This window comes from Saccopteryx bilineata, chromosome 4, assembly GCF_036850765.1.
Source record: "Saccopteryx bilineata isolate mSacBil1 chromosome 4, mSacBil1_pri_phased_curated, whole genome shotgun sequence".
In the NCBI taxonomy this organism is placed as follows: domain Eukaryota; kingdom Metazoa; phylum Chordata; class Mammalia; order Chiroptera; family Emballonuridae; genus Saccopteryx; species Saccopteryx bilineata.
In genome coordinates this window covers 172,527,126-172,550,765 of record NC_089493.1, presented here as the reverse complement: position 1 = coordinate 172,550,765, position 23,640 = coordinate 172,527,126, and the positions used below count along the sequence as shown (strand labels likewise).

The window sequence follows — 23,640 nt, the reverse complement described above, 5'->3', positions numbered from 1 at the left end:
TTTTCATCTCTTTGTCCTGCTGGCCTTCAGTAGGTGGTCCGTCCCCAGGAAAGCTCTTTGCATGTGGGAGCAAAACGGGCCATCAGAACGCCTAGGTTTTCATTTCAGGAGGAAGACAGATGCTCCCTCAATAGCTCCAGCCACGGAGCCTGACTCTGATTGGCCTGGCTGGGGTCACGTGCTTTCACCAGCAAACTAATCACAGTGGCCCGGAGACTGTGGGCCTAATTGGCTGTGCCTGGTCACATGCCCCCCCCCCCCCCCCCAGCCACCTGAACTATGTGAACTCTCAGTAACTTAAAGAAAATTCATTTGTGACACCAGAAGAAGAGGGGACAGATGCTGGGCAGGCACAAAGAGCAGATGGCCCCAGCACTGTTCTCAAGCCTGCAGGGCACGGATGCTTCGCTCAGCACAGTGTCTGTGTTTAGCTTGGGGCAGGTGGGGAAGGGGATTGGGGTGGACATTTCTGATGAATTGCTTTTGTGTGATGAACCTCGCTGGGTACGGCACACCGATGCCATCATCTGGGAGCACAGGCGATGATGCTTTTTAGTGCAGAAATTCAGAAACCGTACTAAAAGCACATGAAAAAGTATTTCAGCTTGAGGTTCAAGGTCTGATGATCAATAAGCTTTGAGCCATAGTCCCATTTTCTGGCTTGAACTCGGGACCGGAAACACGGCCTTCTGCTCATGACCAAGGCAGCAGCTGAGCTCTGTTTAGGATTAGCGTGGATTTAAAGGGCACGGCCCATGTTTAAAGTGATCTCAGGTTACAGGGTTCTAAAAGGGATGGAGCAGTTTAAAAAAAAAAATGTTAGTGAAATTCACACACTGACTACCTTTCACACGTCTGTGGGCTGGAGGTATTCTGGGCCGAGTCACATGGACCAGGTGGACAATGAGAACGCTGAATAGGAATAATAGAACCTCTGTGGATCTGAAGAACTTTCTGGAATCAGCTCTGCAACCATGAAGCCATCACAAAGGGAATACTAACCAGGAACAGGAAGTGGCGGGGTGGGGGAGGGCCAAAGAAGCCTGCAAAAATGACATCACTTAAGGCCGACACTCTTCAGAATCGAAATACAGGTAGGTCTAGATCCTGCCCTGTGCTCAAGTGGCTGCTGGGAGTATGACAGGTGACTTAACAGGACCTGGACAGCAGGGCACCCAGCACGCAGGACTTCCAGAAGCCTATTTCAGGACAAGCCTGGGGAAACATCTGGCCTGGCTGCTCAGCTACTGTGGGTCTGAGAGGTCAGGGAAGGTCCCTTTATTCTCCCCTAAGGAAGGAGTTGCTGCTAGCTGCCGGAGGTCAGAGCTGCAGTGACCTCCCTGTCCCAGAGTATGGGCCTTGGAACGTCCACCTGCTGCTTTGGTGGGTGGGGTGGAGCAGGAGAAAGATGTTGAGGGGCAGGAAGGCAGAGTGCTGGAGAGAGGTGCCTGGGCTGCCCGCGGACTTAGGGTCACAGTGAAAGGCAAGATCGGAATTCTGGGTTGTGTTCCCTAAGACATGAATGCTAGAGAATTTTTAGTTTTTATACGTAGGGATTAAATTGTGTCGCATGCCATAGTTAATAGAATATCCTATCACCAGTTTGTCTTATAAAAGGATTTCTCAGAGCAGGAAGTGGAAGTAACAGGTGACTTTGGGCACCAGAGCCCTTCCTCCAGGGAAGACCATCTCACACACAGCTGACAAGGGTCATTGGCTTGGTGTATACAGAAGACATTTAATACAGGCAGGCACATTTACATTATAGATGCTACAGCCAAACAGATGCTTGCTTCCGTCCAAGGGCTGCCTATTCGCAACAGCACAAATAAGCGGACGTTTGGAGGTCTAACATCAGTATTTACTATCAGACACACTGAGCTCATAAGAAGCAGTAATCGTAGGCAGTGGGAAACAGGATTTTGTGTAGACACGATGCAAGGACAAGTGGACACTGGAGCAAACCTGCCGTGCTTTTTATGCTTTTTTTCAGCTTTGAAAGAATTGAAGCCTTAGAGTAATTACGTCAGCCCAAAGCAGCAACGCTGGCCTCTACTACTTCTATTACCATTCTTTCTCCATAGTTATCTATTCGTCCATTCAGTCTACACAACTTATGATGATCTACACGTCATTTCTGGTTAAAACATTCCTATTAGAAGAAGGCTAACCACTAACTAATCTAATAATCCTAATTAATGTAGCAATGCTCTGTGCTGCTTGACATTCATCCCTGCCCTAGTAATGACCTCAGCCCAAACCAGTGCTGCCCTTAAGGTGTGTTCACCATTAGCAGAGTCTTTAGTTCCAGAGCTAGGGCTGTAGCTAGGGTCACAGGGCTGCTCTGCCCACCCACTAGAGGTCACTGTGATGCACGGGGGTTGGGCAGCCAGCTGCAGCTCCCGAGTATATAATCACTAGGCTTCTGGTCTTCAAAACCTGCTCAGGCTTTTTAGATGCTCCACACAGATAAAGCAGGAATTTGTTAAAAGGAGAGGATTCCAGGACTACTAGACGGAAAAATGGAGTACTCACCCCATTTTCTAAAACCCTTAGCCCTGAACCTTGGTCATCACAAATCTAGATGAGACATGTTCCACCTGGTAGAATAGTAAATTTTAGCTTAAGTTATGGTAAAAAGGCAGAGGATCTGATTTCAATAAGTAGCAATTATGGTAAGGATTTAGGCATCCTCTGCTTTTTTTTTAGAAAACTTGTTTGTCCTAATGTTCAAAATATATAGTGGTAGAAGGTGCTTAGTCAGTCATTCTGCACTAATGGTTGCAAAGTGTTTTCTTTTCTAACTGAAAACACATTGTGCATCTGTATCTGTCTCTGAGGCTGTGTAGAGGGTGCGTCCATAGTCCCTGAATGCCCAGAGGGATGCTTCAGGAACAGACGCAGACCACTGGGAAGAAAAACTAGGGATTCAAGCCACAGTGATTACATTGGGCTCTTATCCCATTATAGACTGTATAGACATGAAATGGTCCAAGTGATCAGCTCCCATCCCAGTGGAGACCCTACCAACCCTATTGCCCTTTGCTAAGTGTTTCCCAAAGTCTCCCCCTTTGGGTTGATACATGCAAGGTCATAGCAAGAGCAGGAATCAGAGACTAGGGAGGTAAGTCCACAGTACATCAGGGCTTGAATGAAGACCAAACAAAAGATGGAAGCTGGTGAACATGCAGGGTGTTCCTAGATAACCTGGAGCAGAATCTGGTCATCTGGTCAACCCATCCTCTGTTTGTGAAATTGAGTCAGGGCAAGCACTTAGAATATATAATGTTTAGAGACCAACAAGATAGCCCAGAACAAAGGTGCTGGCTTTAATTCTTAACAAAAGTATGGCTGCTGTTAGAGTAGGCAGGCACTGTTTCACAAGTCTGTTGGAAATTTTGTACCTATTAGCATAGTGAGGAGACAACTGTATACGCTGAGTTAAAATTCAGCACTGGCCTCTACCATGCCAAGATGCCCTAGCGCAAATGCCCTCCTGGAAGAGTGTGGTGTGGCAAGTGGCTGCATCCGTTACTTCTGCCTATGTCCATCTGTCTGGTTTCCCAAATGGGCCAGTCTGGTCTCCCCTCTTGCCAGCTTACCACCATCTTGGTGAGGCCCATACTCTCCATAAGTAAGGACAAGGTTTAAGGGATTTGAGTGGCAGAGAGGTTCAAACAGCCCCCACCAAAACTATTCATTTCTTGACTCTACCCAGTGACATCTGTAGATGTCTCAAAATAGTTCCTCTGCAAGGATCTTCAGGAGAGTAGAGATATATAACATGCACATCTCACTTAGGTGAATGAAACTTGGTGTTTTACAAATACATACATAGAATATAAAGAAAAACAATGAGGCATCAATCACATTTTAATTAGGCGATTCTGCCTGCCAATCTTGTAGTAAGCATAAGTCAGGGAGACAGTCCCGCTGTACCCTTAGTCCCAAGACCCTGACCTCTCAGACGTGGGAGCATGCCACAGTTCTATGTGTAATTCTACTCTGTAAAGGCATGGATGATGTGTTCAACATTTTGATTCCTCTGATATCAGCCAAATATAAAAGTAAAAAACAATCAAAATGATCCAAAAACAGTGACATGTTTCACTGTCTTGGGCTACACTAAGACAAGACACCCACTTGATGTTATGGGTCATTGAAGGGAATGTTTAAGGGTAAATCTTACTATCCAAATTTACCTCACATTCTAACTTAGACTATGACTCCTGTGTAAGATGCATCACTGCACTACAAGGTGGACATGCTTTCAGTGTGACTAAGGTCTTCCCTGATCCTCTACAGACTCAAGTTTCTGATAAGAGGACAATTAGCTCCCAAAGAACATGAGTAGAAGAAGACAAATGGTGTGCTAATAAATATTTAAAAATTGGCTTGCAGGGTGGGGGAAAAAAAGCCCTGACCCTGGAGAAAAAAATACCAAGACTATTTGCCAATATCCATGCCCCATCAACACCAATTCAACGTCCCAACTTCCCATCACTGTACAGGGCATCGGGACAGATATTCATAGCAGGCTCTTGTTAGCTGGGACAAGCTGATGTGGTGTGTGACTTTGGCCCACCCTGGGAAGACCCTGGCAAACCTCTGTCACTTTAATATGTTCTCATTCATTTTTTTCTTGACTGAATTCCTTATTCCCATTCAATCGGGCTTGAATGGGACTTGTGACCTCTTTATGAAGTTTTCTAGCTCAGAAGAGCCTCACTGAGTCACCTCCCCTATGTCCATGTGTCCAGCTGTCACAGTGTGATAAGAAAGAGTGGAAAAATAAATCAACCCCCAAATATTCCTTTGGAAATAAAAATAAAGGCTGTTTAGGATAACAGTGGTTGCAATAAAAAAGCAGAGTAGAGCTCATCTAGCGTAACCCCTCTCATTTTAGAAAAATCAACCGAAGCAGAGAAAGTGGTTAAGTGACTTGCTCAAGGTCACATGGTTCGTTAGTGGTAGAGCTAGTTCCCAGGAGCCCAGGGAAATCTTCACTGTTTCATGCTGCCTCCTTCCAAAGGGAGGCAAACCCATTCTCTAAGCTGTGTGAGGTGTGCAGAGAGAACTACTGTCAGCTGGTCCTCAGATGGAAGTCAGAACCCGCTGGCCTGGGGTGCCAGGAAATGTCCTGAGAAGATGTTGCAGACGTCACTGGTTGTTACTCTGGCCACTCTCTTCTTGTGGGTCTTTGGTTTGTTCGAAGGCTAGATTTGCTTGTCTTTTATTAAAGTCCCTTTTTACTCTTAAAAGGAAAAAGAAGCGAGAGAGGATTTATTCACTGAAAAGAAAGAGAGGTAAGCTTTTGAAACGATAGCATTAAATTCAACCATTTATAAAGAGGTCAGGGAAACTGTCTTAAAAACATCATTGATTTTAAATGTTTAAGTCCCACTTGCTCTGTCCTTCTTATAAACAGGAACTTGAAGCTCATTTATCTAGTGCCATCTTTAAATTATCTTACAAGAGAAAAAGGTTTCTGAAATTTCCAAGTGGTCTATCATGGCTAGGCATCGTTTTTTTTTTTAATGAGAAAGAATAAAAAATGTTAAAACTATATTAAGGCTTTGCAAGTAAAGTCTGGCTAAAACCCCCTATCCTTTGTTCTTTCTGCTGCTGTCCTTCCAGAAGCTACTCACTTACTTTTCTCTGTTGAAAATTATGAACTCCTTTTGCACAGATTCAAGGTGCTGTTGAAGAAGGCATGTCTTTCAGGTGAACATTGGGGGAAAAAAAAAGAGTTATAGTTAGCAGATCACTGAGAATCCTTAAACAGCCAACAACCTATTGAGTGCCTGTTCACTGAATGACCCAAGTCAGAGAATGCATCTTCAAAGAAGATGCTATCTCAAAAGTTTGTAGCAGGAGTAAGACGCCATCCAGAATAATAGGGGAGCAAATAGGGAAGAAATAGCAAGAGGATAAAACACATCAACACTTCACTCCCCACAATGAGCCAGCGAAGAAGACCTGGGTTACAGTGTATGGGCACGATGGCTTTCAATCATCCCGCCTGCGAAGAGGCCGGCTTCAAGGTGGGTGAGGACAAGGGTTTACTGAGCTGGTTTCTTACTCACCGCTCAGCTCCTGGCCGTTGTGTGAAAGATTGGGAGATTCTACTTGAATTGAATGAATAGCCTAGAAACATCTATTTGCACCAAATTCTTTTTTTTTTTTTTTTTTTTTTTACACAGAGACAGAGAGTCAGAGAGACGGATAGATAGGGACAGACAGACAGGAATGGAGAGAGATGAGAAGCATCCATCATCAGTTTTTCGTTGCGACACCTTAGTTGTCCATTGATTGCTTTCTCATATGTGCCTTGACCGTGGGCCTTCAGCAGACCGAGTGACCCCTTGCTCGAGCCAGCAACCTTGGGTCCAAGCTGGTGAGCTTTGCTCAAACCAGATGAGCCCGCGCTCAAGCTGGCGACCTCGGGGTCTCGAACCTGGGTCCTCAGCATCCCAGTTCGATGCTCTATCCACTGTGCCACAGCCTAGTCAGGCTGCACTGAATTTTTATCAAACAGCCCCCCCCCCCAATAACTGCTGAGGTTCATGAACTAGACTTTAACAGCAGCAAACAGAGCTCTCTTTATCTGTAACTTTCTCACTGACGTGCAAATCATTTGCTATGATGTTTCACTGTCTGACTTTCAACACATGTCAATGACTTTTCCATCCTCTCGAGAAAATTTAACCTCAAAAAAACACTATCAGGCTCAAGACAGCATCAGCCCAATGTTTTAAAAGTCTGTAACAATTACTTCTGATGAAATATGTTATTCTTTAAGAAAAAAATGTCATTCATTCATTTTTTTAATCCAGGAATTATAAATACTGTGCCCTCAAGTCCTGAAGGGTTTTCTTTCTTTCCCAAGCAAATGCCTAAGTGATAAGAGAGGAAACAATGAAAAGGAAAGGAAATTTCAGAAAAGGGGGGAGGGGAGCAAAACAAAGGAGAGAGAAAGACCCTGCTACTCCTTCCTCTAACGCTCACACAGGGGAACTCGGAACCCTGAGGGTGTCCAGTCTCCCGTGGGCATGACGCCATGGGGGAAAGACAGTCTGACAGCTCCAGGGAGCAGCAGCTTTGCTCCGAGATTTTAGGAAAACTAGTTTTAACACTAAAATATTGCACAAAATATAAATATATAAACATGTAAAATATTACATAATATTTTACAATATATTTACATATTTTGTTTATATATTTTATATGTCTGTTTATATATTTATGTGCATATTATGTTTTACTTACATTTATAATGCATATACAAAATATTTTTATATATTATATAAAATATTTTATGTATTTTATATATTACATGAACAAAACACATAAATATATATATACACATATAAAATATATAACATATAAAATAGAACATGATAAAAGGCATTTATAAAACAGCTACAGGTAACACAATAGTATATAAGTGGTAAAAACTAAAATCTTTGTCCCTGAGGTTGGAAAAAAGACAAAGCAGCTCACTTTCACCATTGCTATTTGGCATTGTACTGGAACGCTAGCCAGAGTCGACCACATAAGAATTCCATCATTTCTTCTACATTAGCTAACCCTGCAATAGTGAAATTTTGCTTGTAGCAAAGAACAGACATCACTTCTAGGGCTGGCTGCTCCCAGTGGGAGTGAGGCCCCAAACAGCCAGGTATATCCATGCATAGCTCAGAGACGAAGTAAATTTCTTTGCCGGTGAAGAGTGTTGCTTTCGATTTGTAAAAAAAAAAAAAAAAAAAAAAAAAAAAAGCCATAACATGAAAGCAAAGGCACATAAAAACAAAGTATACCTGTGCTTTGAAACCTGCCCACTGACCATCGGTTTAGGGGTAGTCACCTGGCCCAGGTGTGGCTAACTCGTCTCTCCCAGGAAACTGGCAATACTGAATTGAGAGCTGGAAGTTCATGAGCGAGCTAGATAGGCCACAGCGAAACGTTGCTGCTAGGTCCCCTAGAGCCGCCTAGGTGTTCAGCTTCTCCGCCCATTCACAAGGGGGCAAAGCTGGGTGCTGGGATGACTCCCCAGGAGGTTCCCAGGATTGCGCAGGGCCTGCTCACCTGAGAGGAGTCACATTTCTTCATCTCCTTCTCCTTCTTCGCGAGCCGCTTTTTTTTCTTGTGAAGAGGTTTGGACTCTAAAATCATTTCTTCAAGTTCAAAGGTGGGGTCGCAATTCAGCCTGCCTTTCTGCAGGGAAGACAGGCGGACTCGCTCAGATCCAAGGATCACTCGCATACTGCACCGGGGCGCATGCGCAGAAAACCCTGTGGCGCTGAAGGAGCCGCCCGGGACAATGACCTAGGATTCCCACACTAAGTTTTGGGTAATGTTTGGCCAGCAGTGTTCTTCACATCCTTATAGTTTATATTTTATTTTTCTAAACTTCCCCATGAGCCTTTCGTGAGTTGAAAGGAAGTCAAATGATAATGATTTTTCTACAGTTTGAGCTTCTGGGTTCTGTGTCTCGAAAGTATGTTCTAACCATCACGTCGATGATTAGAATCACCTGAGTTGTTTGCTCAGCCTCCCCGTTCCCCCAACGAGGCTTCTTGGATCGGTGTTTCTGAGCACGAGGCCCGGAAAGGGCACCAGCTCCGCAGGTGGTGCTGATTCAGCATCAAGTCAGCCCCGTGGGTGGGCGGCCCTGAGCAGCGCTTGTGGTTCATTGTCATGGTGCCTACGTCTCCCAGTGTCATGCGTCAACCTGGTACAAGGTTGCCCCTTCTGGACCCTGCAAAGTGGCCAGGTAAGTCCTTGACCCCACCCTCCGGTCACTCCATAAGCAGCGCTTCTCCACCCCAGAATTCCAGCCCCTGCCGTCTCACGGCGCACTTTGACCGGATTCCGCTTTCCCTGCGGCAGTCTGCAGGAGGCCAAGTGTCCCCTGGCTGGGGACTTACCCAGTGGGCATTAGCTCCCTTTGGCTCTCAGTCATCACTGTGAATGGTAAAAATAAATAGCTCACCACAACCTAACAGTTTGCAATCCTTTGACTCATAGAACCCCATGGATACAAATTCCTATGTCTTTGGATTCAGAGAAAGCACTGTGTTTTCTCAACTAGCAGATTCCCAGAAAGGACAATGGCAGGTCTTTGAGGTTTTAGTTCAGTGTAATACTGAGCAGATGTGAAGGAACTTAACTCTTGTTTGTATCAATCAGCCAGTGGTAAAATTGGCTTCATCTTGTCATTTCTCTTAAAGTCACAGGGCCTCCTGATGACGTTAAGTGAGGACTATGTATTAGGAGGATTAGCGCTTCTTTAAAAAAAAAAAAAGCACAATACAAAAAATGGTTAGAAACTAGAAATCCAGACTCAGATAGATGGATTAGAATTTTAACTCAGCCACTTGCTAGCCATGTGTCCCTTTGGTGGCCGAGTTACCTGTGTGTACCTCAGTTTTCTCATGGGCGGAATAGGAATTTAGGCTGTCTGGCAAGACTGGTGTGGTTATCTAACGAGACGTGTGTGCGTCTGGTACACAGGGGGATGTGCACTGGATGAGCATTATTACGGGTTTGCTAGGATCGACTCACATTAGGAGTGAAACCCGGAGTGAGCCTCTTCTGCAAAACCGCATCCCAGTTCACGTCATACATATACGGGAAGTTCTGAACGTCACACAAATGAGAAAACCGCTGGTCCGGATTAGGCTCCAGTAGCTGTCAAAGGAATAGAAATGTCAAGATCACGAGGAAGGTCAAAATGGGAGTGAAAAACAACCCCATACAAATCCCCTTGGTGTATTTTCAAGTGTAGGATTAAAGAAAATAAGGCAGCGTTCCCCTTCCCTAGCCCCATAAACAAATAATACAGATAAACGCCCAGTTAGAATGAATCGTAAATTGGTTTTTGCAAGGTGAGGAGTCAAAGTAGCTTGTCTTCTTGGGTCAAACATACCTTTGAGGATAGCTGATTCTGCGTCTTACTAACTATGGCCAAGTTCATTCTCTAAATCTCAGTTCACCCATCTGTAAAAAGGGGATACTATCCTATTTCATAAGGTTGCAGCTAGGTTCAATGAGATCACCTATGTAAGGACAGTTCTTATTAGGTGACAAATGTGCACATGTTTTTACAAATGAAATACATCTCCCACTAAAAATTTTAGCTGTTTTTGCAACTAACCAGAATATATTGGAGGTGACAAAGATGTAAGTAAGGTTACTGTTACAGTTCTGGGTTTTATGAACTGGGATTAAAGATATTTTTTCTCCCTAACCACTCCAGAACCAACAACATTACATCAACCCCATGGATCACGTGGGAAATGGTCATTCTCCCTGAGAACCATCCTGGAGGAAACAACCTGGGACCACCGGGGTGGGAGTTTGGGGACCAAGAAGGCTGTCTTAGGACTGAGGACAATTTATTATTCATCTCTGACGTTACGAACGGCAGTGTCCCTCTGCTAAAGTGGAGAACTTGACCCTAAGGACGAGACACAGGTTTGAACCCTTAGCTCCAAAAGCTCTTTTCCTTAACCTGCCAAGACCTGTGCAATTTTCCTTCTCGAAAAAAAGCCACACTCATCCTCTCGGGGTCTATACTCTTTCGTTCACGTGACCGTTCAATAAACACAATTGAGCATCGGCTATGATTGTTCTTAATCTCTTTTGATGAATATAGACACCATGAAAATCTGATGAAAGCTATGGACTTTGTTAATTCAAATACCAGATTTTACTACACATTGGGCTGTGTCAGATGCTGAGGATACAATGGTGACCCAGTCAGATGTGGTCCCTTGTGCAGCTTAGAAGACAATGACTGTTAACCCAAGAAGCACATATACTACGCAGAATTTCCCATTGTGAAAATGCTATGAAGGAAAGATAGTGCTATGTGAGCTTGCCAAAGGGAGGATCCCCAAGGAAGTGATGTTGGAGCTGAGATCTAAAGTTGTCCTTCTCAGATCATGGAGAAGAACCAGTTGTTTGTTCATTTCTTTGTCTTAATTTCCAACCCACTAAAATCAGTGTGAGCTATTCTTGTTGTGTACAGCTCGTATAGAACTCCACACAACGTGGAGTTTGACTTAACTTGAACTGGACTTCACCAAACAGGCTTTACCCTGTTTAGTGAGATGAGTCCACTCACCATGTGCTTAGGGGCATCAGGAGTATCAAATTGCTTAACATTTTTTTTCTAAAGGTTTCTCTCAGTTTCTGAACTGTCATGAACCTAGAGGAAACAATTCATGGACTTGAACCAATCAGTAAATCACCCTGAATAGTCTGAAGGAGGGGGCTGGAAAGGTTGGGGAGGGGCTCGTGTTCTAGGCAGAGTGACTGGTATGTGCAAAGGGCCTGTGGTGAGAGACTGATGTGTGAGAATGAGGAGGGTAGGGAAATCAGAAAAAGACTAAAGCAGTTTATGTGTAATTGAAAGGGGAAGAGAGGTCTATGAGAAGGCTTGAGAGATAGTTAGAACCTTTATATCATATAAATGATTTTTATCTTTATTCTAAGAACAATGGGAAGACAATGAAGCTTGCTTTGAACAGATCACTATGGGACAGAAAGGAGTGTGTAAAAATGAACAGGAACACAGCAGTTATTAGACTCAACAGTGGTAGAATTGGGAAGACAGCAATGGAGATAGAAGTGACAGGTTCAAAGAATATTTAAAAGGTCAAATTACAAACTTGGTGATGGATTAGATAGGGAGATGATAAATGATTTCTGGTGTCTGCTTGCATAAGTGAATGGGTGGAGAGGCCAGCCCCTGAGACAGGGAACTCTGGACATAGTCTAGGGAATACGAAGAGATCAAGAAGCCCATTTTGGGCACACTGAGCTTGAGATGGCTTTGGGACACGAGGACATGCACATTGCCTTAAGGAAGCCACAGATTTGCAAGATGTTAGCCGCAAAGCCCACTCTAGAAATGTACACAATCACACTGCCTCTAGCACTGTCTTCGAACCTCCAGCCAGAGAGCAAGCTGCTGCTTTGTCATTTCCTTTGTCATGCAGTCCTCCTGCTTACCTTTTTAATAAGTGACACCATTTGCGGTGACCAGGCAGAAGGGTAAGTCACAATAGCCATCTCAAACAGGTGTGCAATTTCCTTGCTGGAGGTACTGGAGCGAATATGATACGGTCTCTTAAGGGAGAGAGGAAAGAAGAGTCTCCATGTTTATAAGGTGAAAGGGAATAAACACATTGCTTCGCAAATGTTTCAAGAGTTAAGTTTTCAACCAGTAAAATCTCCATATTATTTTCTGACCCCTTCCAGCTTGTGGGTGTGTTGGCATATGCATATATGGTCCAATGTTGCCAGGTTGCCTACGTTTTTAAACTAGAAAACCCATGGATTCTTTTGAAATCTCAGACTTTCTGAAAGTTGGTGATTCTACTAGGTCAAACAAAAGATTTCTTGTAGGATATATCCACCTCTGAGAGTCTAATGTAGAACTGTTTTATAAGGCAACTTATATACATATTTTCATAAAATATTGGTCACAGGCTGAGTAAGTTAAAGTTTGAAATAATTGTTATTTAGTTTGCTTTTCCAGAGTTTTACCATAAACCACTTTTCACTTGTTTGAATCATAATGAATACATTCGGAATACAAAGTTACCCAGAAGACTTCAACCCTGTCCTGCATGTTATGAGTTCCTGGTTCTATGGGTGGGGCTTGACCAATTTTATGAAGAGACAAAAGTACTTTTACTTCTGAGAGAACAAGGATCTTCTACAGTTTTAACTTGGGGTTTGGTTTGGGGGGGGGGCGCTGCCTTTATTACAGTTTTCATAAATGTCCACTAGAGGGCAGCCTTTACTTATAGTAATTCTATTTTGTAAAGGAATCAACGCTGGGGTGTTCTCTTTTCTGTGAAAGGAGAGCTACTAAAAACCCGAGATTATACCATACTCACATTTTACCCATGGGGCCTAGCGCCCAGTAGGTGCTCATTACATGTTTGTCGAATGAACAAAATTTCCATATTGGATTAACCAACAATAAGACGGTTAGTATGGATATGTACATGTTCCATGCGTCCACCCTTTTGAAATGCTTAGTAACTGATGATGGATGGATGAACTACACTGGAAGGAATGGCAGAGTTTATTCATTTCCCTGTTGTAAATCAGCATTAAAAGGTAAAATATAATGAAGTGTTTGAGCACCGAAGGCAAAAGAATTCAAGGGCTAAACAGAGTCACACGATTTGTGTTTCAATTCCTTCACCTGTAAAATGAACCCCCTCCTGAGACTGGAGGGAAAACTAAATGGCACAGTACATGTCAAGTTCTCCATAGCGTAGCTAATACATATATTAGACACCATATGGGAGAGAGATCTTTATGATTACTGACACTGGGTAAAAAAGGTGCGTGTAAATGTGAACAGGGACCAAACAGTAAGATGAATCACCCTAAAGGTGAAGAAAGGGTTAACACTGCACAGGGCATGTTAGTTGCGGAACCATGAAGTGCTAGGAGCCGACCCCCTGAAAAGAAGCTTGGCCGGACTACTTTTTAATGCAAAGCCTAAAACAAGAACAACCACGTATAAAGGTGTAGGTGGAAATAGATCCTTATAAGAGCAGAATAGGTTCGGAATGGAGTCCGGCCACTGTTAATTCCGAAAGGCGGGATGGAAGATCAAAGGAAGATCTAATTTTTTTTTTTTTTTGCAAAGGAATAGAGACTTTTATTTAATAGACTCTGCATATCTTGATAATCAAACATTTAAATATAGTGGAAATATCAATTTACTCCTCAGATTTGAACTAGAGATTGTCAGATGATTGAGTAATGTTTTTTAGTCTTATTTTTATTAATTTTAATGCAGTGACATTGATAAATCAGGGTACATATGTAGAGAGAAAACATCTCCAGATTATTTTGACATTTGATTATGTTGCATACCCCTCACCCAAAGTCAAATTGTCTTCTGCCACCTTCTATCTGGTTTTCTTTGTGCCCCTCCCTTCCCCTCCCTCTCTGAAGGTCTAATTTTTTAATTGGGAGTATGCTTTGCCTTAGTGGATGTGGTTAATTTTACTTTTATTTTTCTACTTTTCTGTATTTTTCAATAATTTTAAATTCAGAAGGGCCATAAGAGAAGTGCCTATGTATCTGGGAGAGATACAGATCGCTTTAGCGAGATCAGGGGAAGTTTCTTCGAAGAGGGGCCGTGATGTCAGGGGCCCAAGAATGGGAAGGATTTTACCTGGCCATATAGCTTGGTTGGTTGGAGCATCGCCCCAGAGCACGAAAGAATGGGAAGGATTTGAATAAGAAACACCTGGAGGAAGGTCTTCCCCACAAAGAAATTTGAAATAGTCTATGGGGGCAGTTCTTTTGGTTCTTTTGTTAGAAAGGATCAATATGCATTTGAATATAAAGATTCTGAAAGGCCTTGCAGTTAAGACACATCCTTAACTTTATTCAAATTAAATTTAGCAATTCCCAAACTAATTTGAGAGCGAATTTTTAAAGACCAGGGTTTACCTTGGGAAATATCTTTATAGGCAAAGGCACACGAGGTTGGGTGGGGGGGGACTCCCAAGAGGAGGAATCTAAAGAGGCCAAAGTCAGTTTATCAAGAGTCAATGTCATGCAAGTTGAAGCAAAATATGAAAAAATAATCTGGTTTTAAAGGATAGAGAATGCCAAGCTAAGATATCTGAAGACTGTGTTTGTTGGGTGGGGGTAAGTCGTGTGAAGGGTGTGTGTGTGTGTGTGTGTGTGTGTGTGTGTGTGACTATATAAAGCATTGGGAACAGCAGTATTTGTTTTCATGGAAGTTCACATCTCTGCTTTAAAAAATGAGCTGATCCCCATGTTCATTGCAGCATAGTCACAAAAGCCAAGATGTGGAAACAACCAAAGTGTCCATGAACAGATGAACGAATAAAGATGTGGTGCAGATATACAGGGTGGACAAAAGTAGGTTTACAGTCATTCATATGGAAAATAATACAGTGATTAACAAAAACACAAACATAAACTCTTATGCATACTCACTACTATAAATCTACCTTTGCCCCAGCCTGTACCCGCTGTTTACGACAGCCTGGATGGACCTTGAAGGCCGTGTGCTAAGTGAAACAGGTGGAATCTAAAAAGACCAAAAGAGTCAAACTCATAGAAACAGACAAGAGAAGAGGTTGCTGGGGGCTGGAAGGGGTGGAGAAAATAGAAAGAGGTTGGTAATGGGTCCACACTTCCAGCTATTAGATAAGATCTGAGGATCTAATGTAAAACGTGGTCACTAAAGTGGATACCACTGGATTGTATTATTAAAATTTGCTAATAAAGCAGAACTTAAATGTTTCTACCTATAATCTATCAATATAATAGTAATTCTTTTTCACCTTTCTAAACAACCTCTGACAATATGAATACTTCAAATAGGCAACATCCATCTGAGGCATTTTCTTAGTTTAACAAATATTTCTTTTTAAAAGGGAACTATTATAATTTGCCACTAAACCCAGAACCCAGGAGCCAAATGACAGACAAGACTCCAACAAGACAGGGCATGAATTGTGTTGTATAAATAATTCACACTCACCTTGGGAAGTGTGTCTGAGTTAGAGTCCTGTACCGTGACTGCAAAATGCGTTTCTTTAAACAAATATATTTATACAAGATATTTAGTGAAGCATATTGATTTCCTCCCACCTGGGAGTTGATAATCTTCACATTATTCATTGGATTTTATCTGCATAATTTAATGTGAGCTTGCATGCATGAGTCATTTATAGGAGAATAGATGAATGCAGACATCCCAAGGGTTGTTAACGGTATCACAAAGCATAGTGATTTTCACCTCTCAAACAAACTGCTTGATTTTTAGCAAACACACACACACACACACAAATAATCCACCTTTTCATTCTAAAAATGGAAGTTGCTGGAAGAGTGACCAAGAGAAATGCAATGCCACCGTACCCGGCCTCTCAGGAGCTCGTACGCTGTCACGCCCAGGGACCACCAGTCGATAGCAAAGGAATAGCCAGCTTCTCTTCTGGAGTTGAACATCTCGGGTGCTGAACACACAGGAAAGTTAGGTCTGTTTTACTCCCTGAGACATTAACAAATCTTTTCCCAGCATGGTCCCCCAAAGGCGAAACACCAGGATAAAAGGCAGAAACTCTTGTAGAGATGTTTGCCTCCATCACTATGTTGCTCACAGCAGGCAAAATGTCTAATTGTCTAGTCTCTCAGGAGCCTCATTCATCAGCCTACACAACAGGCAGGCACGGGCCTTGGTGAATTCATCCTTCTCATTCTTAGAACATGCACCAATGAGAAACGAGATCCCATCAGGCCTTACATGTGTGGCTAACCCTGAAACCAAGATGGTGGAGATGATGTTATGTGTTGTCTTGATTTGGAAGGTTTGGGCTCAAGGGCTGAAATTTGTATTATGGTTGCAAACACCACTCAGGAGTTGGTGCAGTGTATGCTGAATTGGCTCTCCATCTCAGCCATCTTGAAGAGGCAAGGGCAACATCTGTATCCTGCTTTTGGGGGTGAGGGAAGGATGAGAGTGGACACTCTGAAAGACATAATGTTTTATAGCAACACAGTCCTTTGAATGGACTCCAATGGAAGGCAGAGCTATAGTCAACTTTAAGGCCAACTCCCCCTGCCCCCCAGTAGGGCATTCTCTAAGTACTTTGACACAACGTGCACCTTCTACATTCTTCATAGTCTTCCAAGGCGGTCCCCACCTTCTGGGGGGTTGGGGGGTTGGAGGTGGAGTAAGGAGAATGAAACACAAAGCAAGGGCAGGTGTTTTATCTACTTGCTCACCACTACATTCCTAGTGCCCAGTATTAAGTGTGCCATTTAGTGTTTTCAAGAGTCATTTATAGGATGAATGAACAATGCTGAGTCAATTAGTCATGGAATGGTTGCAACCATTAGCTCTGGAGATGCGCTGTCTGAGTTCAAAACTTGCCTTTATCACTTACTGGGACCTTGAACAGGCTCATTGGTTGAGCTTGAGAATCCTCACCAGCAAATGAGAATAATGTAATTTCTCTAGAGGTGAGGAATTAAATAGAGCAAGCCACCTAGAAAGTGCTCAAATAATCAGACACCTTTATAGAGAGGCAAACATCGTTAACAATGGGCATTTTACCTAGCCAGGAGCCACACACACTTGACCCATCCTCTGGTAATGAAGTGCTGGCTCCCGACAAAGAGGATAATTGGGTCTGGGTCCTGCACACATCGACTGGCCCTCCCAGTACACTCAGTTCTAAGTAAAACCCTGTGGACAACAGCCAACGAGAGGTAGAATGCTGACATCCCAGAGCCCAGGGCTGACCCTATGGGCGGGAGCCTGCGGTGCCCGGACTGTGCAGGATTCAATCCCTGCTGAATCCACCTTTCATGCAGAATGCATCCTTTCATTATTACGCATAATTCTGCACAATGTAAGTCACAGGTCCCTGGGCAGTTTCGGAGATCATGGCCTTGACCCCATGGTACCCCACAGGCTGGATGGAATGGGCTATAGTTCTACTGTCCCTACTCGGCATCCCACAGCAAGTTGTCTCGCACAGTCCCTCGGGGTGACAGACACGCCACTTAGGGAAGCTGTGGAGAACTCTGAGGGATAAATAGACCATCGTGCTAAGAGAATACCTATCACACCACACATCACACTACTAAAGCTGTGAATTCGGTCATCTTGGGTTATCCTTGGAGTTTATGTGAGCATCTTTTTTATATTTTTCCGAAGCTAGAAACTGGGAGAGACAGTCAGATAGACTCCCGCATGCGCCCGACTGGGATCCACCCAGCACGCCCACCAGGGGGCGACGCTCTGCCCCTCCGGGGTGTCGCTATGTTGCGACCAGAGACACTCTAGCGCCTGGGGCAGAGGCCAAGGAGCCATCCCCAACGCCTGGGCCACCTTTGCTCCAATGGAGCCTCGCTGCGGGAGGGAAAGAAAGAGACAGAGAGGAAGGAGAGGGGGAGGGGTGGAGAAGCAGATGAGCGCTTCTCCTGTGTGCCCTGGCCAGGAATCGAACCCTGGACTTCTGCACGCCAGGCCGACGCTCTATCACTGAGCCAACCGGCCAGGGCAGCATCTTTTTTTTATCCCCTTTTTCTACTCTGTTTTTCAGCATGAAAACATTTGAATGTGTTCATTCATTCAACAAATCCAGTGTGCTAGGCACTGAGGAATTTTGGTAGAACATGGAGAAAATACATCACGTATAAAAGATGGGTAACTCTTTGAGCCCTCAGAGAGCTGAAAAGCCAGAGCAGAGAGATAAGAGGGGCCCTTACAGCCTCCAAGAGCATGCCCTGACCCTGAGCGGGGACCAGAGCGGTGGAGAGGGACCGAGCTTCCTCCAAATTCCTTCAAAGAGCCATTGGGTGTTTTGTCTGGTTTTTTAAAGTATTTTAATCTACATTCAGAAAAGGAGATACAACATCAAAGAACAGTTTGACAAGTAGGTACACGCAAATGGCCAGGGGACCGTTACCCAGGTCACAAACTAGAATCTTGATCCCATCATTGTTCCTGTTGTGTTCATGACCCTAGAAGTAATTACCATTTTGAATTGATGCTAGTAATTCTTTTCCCTTTCTGCATAGAATTACTATCTACATATGCACTTCTAAACAATACTTCAGTTTTGCCTATACGTTATCTGTGTGTACATACATATGTATAGGGTGGGCAAAAGTAGGTTTACAGTTGTGAGTACTAAAAATGCAAGAGTTTATTCTTGTATCACTATTTATTTATTTACATTAGAACTGTAAACTTTTTTTTTCCTGAAGTTGGAAATGGGGAGGCAGTCAGACTCCCGCATGCGCCTGACTGGGATCCACCTGGCACACCCACCAGGGGGCGATGCTCTGCCCATCTGGGGCATTGCTCTATTGCAACCAGAGCCATTCTAGCACCTGAGGCAGAGGCCACAGAGCCGTCCTCAGTGCCTGGGCCAACTTTGCTCCAATGGAGCCTTGGCTGTGGAAGGGGAAGAGAGAGACAGAGAGGAAGGAGAGGGGGAGGGGTGGAGAAGCAGATGGGTGCTTCTCCTGTGTGCCCTGGCTAGGAATCGAACCCAGGGCTCCTGCATGCCAGGCCAACGCTCTACCACTGAGCCAACCGGCCAGGGCCTGTAAACTTACTTTTGCCCACCCCTGTATATATAACGTGTATGCATGTGTGTATATGTACATATAAGTTAAATCCCACTCTCTGTTTTCTTTGGTGTATTGCCTTCCTTGCTCAAACTGACATGGAAGGTTTATCAGATTGTTCTGCATGTCTGTCTGCTCACATTCGGTGCTTTATGAACGTACTGTAATTTACCTACTTATCCTGTCTTCGATGGCTATTTGGATTGCTTTCAATTTGGCAGAATTGAGATCAACCCTTTCATGAACCTGCCTGCATACATGAGATTTCTGTAAGTCCACATGTCTTTTGAGTGCATTCCTATAAGGGGAACTAATGGTCATGTTATATATATCTTCACATACTCCAGAAATGCCAAACTGTTTACTATAGTACCATTAACACATGACCAGCGAAGTATCAGACTTCTTTAGCTCAACCTCCTTATCAAGACTTGGTATTGACTAAACTTTTGATTTTTGCCAATCTTGTGAGTGTGTTGTGATTGTCTTTCATTGTGGTGAAATGAATATTTCTCTGATTACTGATAAGATTGGCCCTATTTTAATGTGTTTATTAGCTATTTGGATTTTTATTATTTGGTTTTCAGGTTTTAAAATAACTGAAGAGTAGATTCTGGTCAGGATGTAAAGAAAGGGCTCCAAAGGTAATCTGCAACTTTAGTGCAATAGAAATAATTAATGGAATATACAAAAATGATTCTAAATTTCATTTATCACAGAAGTGTGAATAATAGTTTTCTAAAAAAGCATAAAGGAACTTGAGCCCTATGTAGTGAACTATATTATAAAGCCATAATGACTAAGATTTGAAAGCCACAGAATATAGATTCTAGTACATAAAATTACTTAGTTTATGATAACAGTATTTTCTTTTTAACGAAGGAGAGAACAATAAACAGGGACAGACAGATAGGAAGGGAGAGAGATGAGAAGTATCAACTCATAGTTGAAGCACTTTAGTTGTTCATTGATTGCTTTCTCATACATGCCTTGATGGGGAGGCTACAGCAGAATGAGTGACCCCTTGCTCAAGCCAGCGACCTTGGGCTCATGTCTATGAGCCACGTTCAAGCTGAAAGAGCCTGCACTCAAGCTGGTGACCTCGTGGTTTTAAACCTGGGTCCTCAGCATACCAGACTGACACTCTATCCACTGTGCTACTTCCTGGTCAGGCATATGATGACCCTATTTCAAGTCAGCATAGAAAAGATCTTATTTAATAAATGATCTTAAAACAAGTATTTAATAATCCAACAAAAAATAAAGTTGGATCCTTGCCTCATATCTTCAATCAAGATACTCTATAGCTGGATTAAGTAAAAAAGAAACTATAACAATAACAAAAATATTAGGTAACCACATCAAAAATCCGGAGGTTAAGAAGGTTTTGCTAAAAATAGCATACAAAGTAGAAACTAAAGTAAAAAGATGAATGATTTGATGATGTTGGAAAAATAGTTTGTGTCAAAAATGTCATAAGAACAATAGCAAGTAAACAGTGGGAAATCACATTTATAACACATATGATACACTAGAATTTTTTTTTTTTTTTTCATTTTTCTGAAGCTGGAAACAGGGAGAGACAGTCAGACAGACTCCCGCATGCGCCCGACCGGGATCCACCCGGCACGCCCACCAGGGGCGATGCTCTGCCCATCCTGGGCGTCGCCATGTTGCGACCAGAGCCACTCTAGCGCCTGGGGCAGAGGCCACAGAGCCATCCCCAGCGCCCGGGCCATCTTTGCTCCAATGGAGCCTTGGCTGCGGGAGGGGACGAGAGAGACAGAGAGGAAAGCACGGCGGAGGGGTGGAGAAGCAAATGGGCGCTTCTCCTGTGTGCCCTGGCCGGGAATCGAACCCGGGTCCTCCGCACGCTAGGCCGACGCTCTACTGCTGAGCCAACCGGCCAGGGCCTGATACACTAGAATTTAATATTCCTAATACATAAAGGGCAAGAATTCTTTATATAATCATAACAAAACATCAGAATAGGTATAAAACCCTAATAAAAATGGGTAAACAGCATGAACAGGCAATTTACAAAAGAAGTCAAAGAAATACGATTTTAGTATCATAATGAGGTGCTATTGTACTTATCAGATATTGATAGTGCAGCCTGAACCCAACCGGAACTTTCAGGAGGGAAATGCATTAACATAAGTACCCTTTGACCAGGAATTCTTCAGGAGTTTATCACAAGGAAATAATTAAGTTGCAGGATGGACATACTTCTGCTAACAGAATTTTTATTGTGAATTTATATTTCAAAGTGAGAAACAACATTCAATAAAGAAATTGGGTAAATAAATTTTAATGCAGTCCTCTGTTTTGTAGCATGTGGCCATTAGAAACAATAGTTATATATATGGGCATGGAAATTCATCGTCTAGATTCAGCTTTGGCTGAGGCATGTGGATGGACTCAGACAGGGAGGTACCACAGCGGAGTGTTAAGTCAGGCTCTGATGTCAGACCCTGAGGGCTATCTCCACAGCTCTTTCTGGGCAGAGCTTAACTCCTCAGTCTGCACATCTCAAGTAGGAACAACAACAGTGCCTGCCTCATAGAATTTTATTGTGTCAATGGCATAACGCATGTACTTAGAACAGTGCTGGGCACATAGGCAGAGCTCAGTAAATGTGAATCCTTCATTGTACCACCGTCACCATCCATGTGCGAGATGTTTTGAGACTTGGGTTTAACCTTGTGCTCCACAGGTCATTTGCTGTGTGGTTCTCTCTCTAGGCCTGATTTTTTTTTTTTTTTTTTTGTAAATGTGTAAAAATCAGACTAATAGGCAAACCTGGGCCACAGTATTGCTTTGAGAATTTAATGATACAATAAATGTTAACAACAGCAAAGTGCTCAGGCCATAATGAATGCTCACTGGGTGATGCCTGTTATTACTGTGATTACATTACGGAGTGAAAATTTTAAGTTACACAGATTTAGCACAATCCAACTTTAGAAAGGATGTATGTGTGTGAGCACAGACAAAAGGTCGGGATGAAAACCATAAATATCTGGAAGTAGAAGGATCCATTTAATGTCCCCTTTGCTTATCAGCATGACACACATTTTTCCATAGTGAACTTGTGTGTTTTTGGAGAATGTTTTAATTCATTAAACTGTAAGTCAGTGGTCCCCAACCTTTTTTGGGCCACAGACTGGTTTAATGTCAGAAAATATTTTCACAGACTGGCCTTTAGGGTGGGACGGATAAATGTATCACGTGACCGAGACAAGCATCAAGAGTGAGTCTTAGACAAATGTAACAGAGGGAATCTAGTCAAATTTAAAAAATAAAACATCGTCAGACTTAAATATAAATAAAACAGAAATAATATAAGTTATTTATTCTTTCTCTGTGGACCGATACCAAATGGCCCATGGACCGGTACCAGTCCGTGGCCCGGGGGTTGGGGACCACTGCTGTAAGTGATCTGGCTTAGAGTGGCCCTGACCTCGGAGGAGGGAGAAGGAAGGGTTGGAGCGCTGGGAGGGAGCACGGAATGAGAAAATTATGACTGAAGAGTGGTTCAGAATGGGCAGACTGCTCGTCCTCTCATTTCCAGAGCCAAAGGAACTGCTTCATAATATGCCCAGCACCTCAAAGGAATAAGGTCCATAAGCCTGTAATCTTCATTCAGTCCTGAATCCAAGGTTTCTTTATTTCATTTCAGGATTTTTTCCCTTCCTGGTTAATTGCTAATTAATACTCCATCGGAGTGCTATAACATGGTGAGGGTCTGTTCAGTAGATTTTACCAAATTATTGGAAACATAATATTTTTTAAAAAAGGAAAGATGGTTTCTAGCTATGATACTCTTAGAAAGACTGCCACCCAAAAACCAAAGCCAAGGGCAACTTCTCGATAAAGAGATAAGCAGTGATAGTCAGATATTCAGTTTTTAGAAAATAAAACAAGAAACATTTCTAACAGATTGGCCTACTTAAACTGGTTTACATCCATTGAAGAACCACAAATAACATTAAAAAAATAATCTCAGGAAAAAGCTTGATTTTCTCAAGTCAGACAGTTTGCTTTCCATCTAGGCCAGCGGTTCTCAACCTGTGGGTCGTGACCCCGGCGGGGGTCGAATGACCAAAACAGAGGGGTCACCTAAAGCCATCGGAAAATACAAATTAATTATACAATACATTTTAAAATAAAATATGTATTTCCTATGGCTTTAAGCGACCCCTGTGTTTTGGTTGTTCGACCCCTGCCGGGGTCGCGACCCACAGGTCGAGAACCACTGATCTAGGCTATTTTCAATGACTAGCCATGTGATCTTGGGCAAATTACTTAGTTTTTTATTGTCCTGATTGTAAAATGGTGATAATTATAGCCTGGCAGTATAGGGTTGTTGAGAAAAAAATAAATAAATGAGTAAATGAATACAAAACATTTAACACATTGGCTGCTCCACAGAAGGCTTTCAATAAATATTAGTAATTGTTAATTATAAGT

The 23,640-nt window shown here is 43.0% G+C and overlaps 1 protein-coding gene across 3 annotated transcripts in view; it reads right to left on the bottom strand.

Annotated features, from left to right (window-relative positions):
• Positions 1–1,718: 1,718 nt before the first annotated feature.
• Positions 1,719–23,640, bottom strand: part of STK32A (serine/threonine kinase 32A) — a 105,535-nt gene continuing 83,613 nt past the window's right edge. For all 3 annotated transcript variants that reach the window (XM_066272902.1, XM_066272903.1, XM_066272901.1), the window contains exons 8-13: positions 15,943–16,040; positions 12,022–12,138; positions 9,568–9,693; positions 8,089–8,217; positions 5,653–5,717; positions 1,719–5,254 (exon numbers count right to left, since the gene is read on the bottom strand). In XM_066272902.1, the coding sequence (XP_066128999.1) occupies positions 5,161–5,254; positions 5,653–5,717; positions 8,089–8,217; positions 9,568–9,693; positions 12,022–12,138; positions 15,943–16,040 (629 nt within the window). In that variant the 3' untranslated portion in view covers positions 1,719–5,160. The remainder of the gene's footprint in view (positions 5,255–5,652; positions 5,718–8,088; positions 8,218–9,567; positions 9,694–12,021; positions 12,139–15,942; positions 16,041–23,640) is intronic.